At 35.5% G+C, this 7,560-nt stretch overlaps 1 protein-coding gene across 1 annotated transcript in view; it reads left to right on the forward strand.

Annotated features, from left to right (window-relative positions):
* The window catches only part of LOC117104336 (thrombospondin-1-like), a 21,943-nt gene extending 14,389 nt beyond the window's left edge, over window positions 1-7,554 (forward strand). The window contains exons 13-21 of the mRNA XM_033245153.1: window positions 193-311; window positions 656-794; window positions 1,253-1,348; window positions 1,467-1,694; window positions 2,273-2,469; window positions 3,951-4,025; window positions 5,057-5,154; window positions 5,631-5,773; window positions 6,110-7,554. Coding sequence (XP_033101044.1) covers window positions 193-311; window positions 656-794; window positions 1,253-1,348; window positions 1,467-1,694; window positions 2,273-2,469; window positions 3,951-4,025; window positions 5,057-5,154; window positions 5,631-5,772 — 1,094 coding nt within the window. The 3' untranslated portion in view covers window position 5,773; window positions 6,110-7,554. The remainder of the gene's footprint in view (window positions 1-192; window positions 312-655; window positions 795-1,252; window positions 1,349-1,466; window positions 1,695-2,272; window positions 2,470-3,950; window positions 4,026-5,056; window positions 5,155-5,630; window positions 5,774-6,109) is intronic.
* The last annotated feature ends 6 nt before the right edge of the window (window positions 7,555-7,560 follow it).

A 7,560-nucleotide genomic window follows, 5' to 3' on the forward strand; every position in this document is an offset into this window, starting at 1 on the left:
TATATATACATTATAAGTAAAAGGAAAGTTTAACAGTATGAAAATAGAAAACATTGTCCAACCACCAGTGACTTACATACAAGTTAGACATATGTCTTAATCAAGATCAAGACAGTTCAGTCTACGTTATAATTATTGGAAAATAATCACCTCAACCGCCCATAAATTAAATTACTTTGTTCTACCCCATAGGGCTCGATAACTGGGAAGACAACTGTCCGTACATTGCCAATGCCAACCAGATCGATACAGATGATGACGGTTATGGAGATCTTTGCGATAACTGTCCGTTTGATGCAAATCCGGAACAGGTAAATACTGATAATAATAAATAAAAACAATTTTTGGGAAACTATTATAGTCAATTTTTTATGGAAGGTCTTGACCTCACCAGTGTACACAATTGGCTCATGAGTTCTATAAAGAACAAGTAGGGGTTAACCTGGTGTACTTGTGCATAGAGCCCGGCCCTGTTGTGGACAGACTTACGAGTAACTAGCACAGGTTTACCGGGTAGGTCAGACACCTTTTAGGAGAGGAGGAAGTTACTGCAAGAGCTGTTCCAGGTTTTGAGCGCTTATGATTGGTATAGAGCGCTATATAGGTTCAACTACATTACATTACATAAAATTGATGTTTGTGCTGGGGTTTTCAGACCGATAGTGATGTTGATACTGTGGGCGATCTTTGTGACACGAACTTTGATCGAGATGATGATGGAGTACAAGATGATCTGGATAATTGTCCGGATACACCAAACGCAAGTCAGAGAGATCACGACAATGATGGATTTGGTAAGATACTTGAACTTCTTGACAAGCAATGCAAGTACAGCAATCTCAGTAAATTTTTCACAGCAATTTAACAAGGGGATATTTTAAGGAAATTTCTATTGACAGTTCATCTAAATGTTAATGTCTAGGAATGTTGTCGAATGTAAATATAATTTTTTCCCTGAAACTCTTAGCTATAATAGACATTTTCCGTTAAGTTCCGCCCCTTGGACATTGTAGCTAAGGTCCCACAAAACGACAGTATAAAGACATAAGCAAACACGTGCGTTTGTGAGACAACACGTTTGTTTGTGAGACGCGCACGTATTCCCGGCCCTTCCTGGTCAATCGTTCAGTTTAATTGACACACCGGAAAGGTCCTTTGAATTCTCAGGATATAAGTTTATTCTCCTGAAATGCGGTAACAAAACAAATTAATCGATTTTATTATAAACCAAATTTTTACTTCATCTTTTCAGGTGACAGTTGTGATGATGACGATGATAATGATGGGCATTATGATATTGTTGATAACTGCCGACTTGTATACAATCCAACACAAAATGATACAAATGGTAAGTCGCTTGATAAATCATGAAAATATACCTTGGAGAATATATAAATGCAATATGTGATATGCTTACCATACTTACGTCTTCGTCGCTTAGCATTATTGATCTAATTACTATTCAGAAAACGGCCGTGGCGACCTTTGCGAGGAGGATTTCGACGGTGATGGTGTAGTTGACAGACTCGATGCTTGTCCAGAGAATGTCAACATCCAGCGAACGGATCTCTCGGCATTCGAAATGGTTCGACTGGATCCAGAGGGTTCAGTACAGAATGACCCATTCTGGATGGTACGTAACCACGGTAAAGAACTCGTACAGACTATCAACTCTGATCCTGGACTGGCAGTCGGTAAGTTGAACTGAAATACATTTTGACGTTTATGATAAATTATTATCTTCACTTCTTACTTAGACACCTTAGAATGTATACATTTGTAACAGGCATTTGAAGGGCTCACAACAATAATGATATGAACACGAGGATTGCCGCTTTATAACAGCATTATAAGACAGTATAAGACAAACCTCGAAGAATGTAATGCACGTCATAGTAATTCGAAATTTAAAACTTTATTTGTCACTCATTTTAATTAGTGCGCATAGTTATATATATACCGGTACATTTTTAAAAGTCTATTTCTTGGTTAAGGGTTCAGCATCGAATGTATATTACCTGACCGTGGTTAATCAATGCAGTGGCGTACAGTCTCTACAAGAGGAACTTCCTCCCCCTCCAAAAAAGGAGCTGTCCCCTCCCCCCAGGTGCTTAGCAAAAATATTACGTTTAAGTAGTTAATCATCACCTTGTTATTTTGTCAACTAAATCCACTCACTTAATTATTGAGTCTTCACTTTAACATTCGTTCCCCCACTCCCATGTCAATACCCCTGGGTACGCCATTGAATAAAGGTCTTCCCTCTTTGCAGGCTACGATGCTTTTGAGGGGGTACGATTTAGTGGAACATTCTATGTGAACATTCAAAGAGACGACGACTACGCAGGGTTTATCTTTGGCTACCAGTCTAGTCATCGATTCTACGTGGTTATGTGGAAACAGGTGAAACAACTTTACTGGCAGATGGAGCCATTTAAGGCTATTGCGACAACTGGTCTACAAATTAAGGTAAGCTAAGTAAGAATTAGTTCTAGCATAGCAAAATAATGAAGGTTAAACATGTTTACATTATTTCCCGCCTTTGCACATAGTTTATGTAGGTTGAACAGTTTCGTTGTTTATTATGCATATTTTATTATTATTTATTTGAGCTAGATAGAATGTTTATAAGTAGAATCGTTTAGAATGTTTTAACGTTTGTTAATGGTAATTATAAATTAATTTATCCATTACAATAAAGTGTTTTATCTGATTTATTATAAAATGGTTTCATTAAATGATCGTAATTAAAATTACAGAGAAAGGTAACATTGTAGGCCTAATACAACGTACAGCATACATCATAATAGGCCTATATGGAGGGAAATCAACCTTAGAAATGAAAGAAAACGATAGGCCGATATTAGTCTACTAGACGAAATGATTTACAGAATATTGGCACTTCGTGTGAAGGACGCAAATTGAAAGTACAGAGTGATGTTTGAAATTTAGTTCAGAACTCATAGTTAATTAGTTAGGACAATAAAGCCAAACTCTACTTCAAACCAGTCCAATAGCACGTTCGCACTAAATCCCTATGGGATGCCCAGCACATCCCTGGATTAATGGGTGCTTAGAACCGGTCGCATTAACACAATTTCTGTTGCGTTAACATAATACATTGGCATAAATACAATATCAAAAGCAAGAGTCCGTGTAATGGACGTTTCCGGTGTGTCAATCTAACTAAACAACTGACCAATCAGAACAGGGCTAGGAATACGCACTTTTCACACACACCCACCCACACAAGTGTTGTACCACCAAATGCCCGTGCTTACGTACGTTTACGCTGTCCTAGAAACAATATCCAAGAAGCAGGGTTTAGCAGGAGCTAAATCGGAAATCATTTATTAAAAATGTACACGTCTATTTTGAATAATTTATCTTATTGTAAAATATGAATCTAAGTGCATGTTCGCTCTTTTGCAAAAGGGCATTATGTGATCCTTCGATCGTATGGGTACGTGGGTGTTTGTGTATCATGACATGTTTCTATGTGTTTAACGCTGATTTTATAAAAAAAAAATATTCACACATTGTTTCAGAACCTCGGAATGTTAGTGCTTGTCACGTCATCAATTTTGATTGATGTTTTTAAGAACTAGTGAAGGCGTGCACACGTAAAACAGCACCCATGTCCTCCACCTAACTTCCGTTTTACAAGTTGTTTTCTGTCACGGACGCACTGACAGCGCTATTTAAACTAGGCCTATATTCCGAAATTAATTTGTGGCTGAGAACCAGTCAAACAAAATGTTTTAAGTAATATATTAAGTAATATATTGTAGTAGGCCTATAATTTAATCTTCTGGTTGAACAATCTCAACATCCACCTTAAATGGGAGTGCAGGACGAGAGTATCCTTCACTGAGATTTTGAATTGTCCTGGCAATCGCTGTTTTTATAGCGCTATCTAGTATTCAATACGTGTATAACTTTCTTTTCAGTTAGTGAACTCCGTAACTGGTCCAGGTGAAGCGTTGCGAAACGCGTTATGGCACACCGGGGACACAGAAGACCAGGTAAACGCGTTTTGCTCATTGTAGCATTTTACAATGATTGATAGGTATTAATTACTCTACTTAATGTGGTAATAATGACCTATTCCTTCACTGTTTACTGCACGTCAGGAAGCCACGTGATTTTATAATATAACACTTAAAAAGAAATCACCGGCCAACGCCACAAGAAATGCTCTCTATCTACACGTTGCAGTTTTCCTGATATTAATTACCATTTCCTACGTAAGGTGAGGGTCCAATATCCTTGTTTTACTAATCTAGGCCTGAGCATATCAATCGGTAACAGCCTACTTCCCAATTGCTGACATTGCAGTTTACATGAAGAAGGGGATGTAACGGGTTATGTGATGGCCAGGGCGAATGATGTGCTAGTATTATATAATCCAGTCTGTTCCACTACTGTGACCTGGAAAGACGCCATGAAATAGTAACCAGTGTACATCAAAACTACGTCAAGAATAATCTTCGTTTTGGAAACTGCAAATATATTTTCGTACAAAAGTATATACACATGACTTTAATATGTATACATGTATTGCTGTAAAGAGCCATCTCGTAGTTTCTGTTGCAACTACCTATATCGAAGGTCAAGGCATATAAAACTTACTTATACAGGGTCTGCTTTTTATAAAGGTTTAATAAGGCTAAATAAGCTATATTTGGACACACACATAATTATATATACCAGAAAAGCTGACACTGTTTTTTCGAGATTTTGGTTGGGTAGGGATTGGGCCAGTGTTTTGGCCGCTATCGAAGATAGGTTACAGTTTTCCACGGTAAATAACAACGGGTTATAAAATGTAGACGATAGCTGTTTGATTTTTCTTCCAGGCATGATCATTTAAAACTACTAGAGGGCCTATGATAAATCATTCCTGATAGACAAATGACAAATTTTGTGAATTAAACTTGTGCCCTAAAAATAATTATACTTTTCAAACTTTATTTAAAGAGTAAGGGTAAGCGTAGTTGGTTGTTGATTCATTTCATCGTTCATACATCAACACAATTGTTATTTTTATATCTAGGTTAAGCTAATCTGGACTGATCCAAACGAAATTGGATGGAAAGACTTCACTGCTTACAGATTTAGTATAACACATAAACCCGATGATGGATATATCAGGTAAGGGACATATGCCTCTCATTTTACTCAAGTTCATATGCAAAGCATCATCGATGATCAACTTCTTGACTACGTGTTTAATTAATATTGGAATCACAGGATAGAAACATAATAATTGAAACTATTTAAATGCTCAAATTTGCTTCGAAATCGATTTTAATAGATACAATATAAACAAATTGACATTGTTTTTAAAGGAAAATAGTATAATAATTTCTGGCATCATAGTAATGCCTTGATCAATCAATTGATTTAATTATTACTTACGACAAAGTTAACTAATGTAAAACGAAAAAACGAAGAGAGCTGACATCTTACACTGTACATACCGTACCAAATCATTCGGTAGTCGTAATTTCTACAAAACATGTGATTGAAAACCTGTCTCTTATACACATCTAGATGTGTATAAGAGACAGTTATGATATTGTTGATAACATATATAATAAAATATTTCGATGTCATCTTTATTGCAGGGTCAGCATGCACGAGGGCAGCAAACTGTTATCAGATTCCGGTGACCTGTATGATACGACGCTTCGCGGGGGTCGTATTGGTCTTTATTGCTTCTCACAGGCTATGGTCTTTTTCTCAGATCTTGAATATAAGTGTGCATAGGGTAAGCGGTGTTATTAAAGTTTGTATCCAAATTAAACCTCATTATCGTTCTTAAATGTATATTGAAGTATTGACAATAGTGAGGCAAAATGGTTTACTTCACCATTGTTCTCGTCTTTCTCGTTAACATTCTAACCCAAAGTAAAATAATAACAGTAGAGCACAGTGAGTGTATTTTATGTATAAAGTTTATTAAAAACAATTTGCAAATTGTTGTATATCGGCAAATTGCAAATTGTTGTATATCGGCATATGTGTATACAAGACGGTTGAGACATGAATCTCTTGTGTAACCGTTGGTATTCATATTAAACTTTAGTCTATATTTATCTTTTAGTGTGCTGAAAAATATTAAGCTTCGTTGTGAGGCTTGGCGTGGAGAAACCCCTTGACGTCACCCGAATTGAGAATACACTTCCGATGCAACCAGGTGGGCAGGTACATGTGTTGATATTTCTACAAAGTCTCAATTTCTTCGTGCAGTTGGTCACCGAATTATGGAGTGTTTGAAAGGCCTGACACAAGCCTAAAATTTGGAACCCTATAAATTGTCAAAAAATCCACATCCCCGTAAAAAGCAGCTGGCTGGTTGACGTTGAAGCCCGAATCAGAATTGGAAGCGCCATTGTATTTATAAAGTTTTATTGTAAAGAAGATATTGTATAGCGTTTAATGTATTTTTTTCTATTGATTGTATATTAACTAGCATCTTTTCATCTTGTGAATTCAAACTATATTACGTCATGATCCTGTTTCAATATAGTCTGTGTAGGCAAATGGCCAGTGTGACGTCAGTAAAGATGTGCACATAAACTCATAAAGTTGCACAACTTTACAAAATGCTATATTTGTACAGACACACAGTAACGTAGATGTATTGTATAGAATATACTATACTATACTCTACTTGAGAAACTCGATAATCACGAATTTATTAAGTAATATAAACTTGAAGATACATTTTTGAGATATAATTATGATACAAGGTAAAGAAAGTTTACTGAGTAAGACTAAGAGATTCACATTGTGTAACTTTACTTTATTTACGTAGTTTTTAAAATTACTATTGCAATGCGCTTATTAGTTCCAAGAAGTAAACTATTCCTTATTAATAATAACAATAATAGCAATGCGTTGTCATAGTATAACGTATTGTGCTGTATGTGATCTGCATGGTCTATAGTGTTTTATAGGATGATTATTGTGTCTTTTCATCCTGTTTGGTAATCTCTTATTATTTTTTTAATTTATCGATGTATGCTTCTATGTTGCCATATTTAAGTGAAGCAAATGTTCAGATTTTATTTTGAAAATGTACATTTTATAGATATTTGCAATTTTTGTTCGTGGTGTTTTATACTACTGCCGAACAGGTTGGTAGGAGGTCCACTTATGCTTGTGTACCATTGACAGAGCAGCGCATACAATAGGTTTATACAATAATATGAATTAATGATTTAGGCCTTAATACTTTGGTTGGGCGGTAAAAAAGTGTAAGAATTGGAGCGATAATTATATAACTATTGGTCAGATTTTTTTAAAAAGTGATCTAAATCTACAAATTTTTAAATAAGGAAAACAGCAAAGGCGATTTTTTTATGTTTGAATTCAACAAAATTGAATAGTTCTATAGATAGGATTGTTTTGTATTTATTTAGGAATTATTAATGAGTCAGCAAAATTTAATATTTCTATAGATAGGATTGTTTTGTATTTATTTAGGAATTGTTAAAGTTTATTGCATATTGTGACAAATTAAATTTGAGGTATGTTGAGAGGACTGGTGGG

Source organism: Anneissia japonica, unplaced genomic scaffold (genome assembly GCF_011630105.1).
Source record: "Anneissia japonica isolate Jap-2015-1 unplaced genomic scaffold, ASM1163010v1 scaffold4536_len1192065_cov207, whole genome shotgun sequence".
NCBI classification, from domain to species: domain Eukaryota; kingdom Metazoa; phylum Echinodermata; class Crinoidea; order Comatulida; family Comatulidae; genus Anneissia; species Anneissia japonica.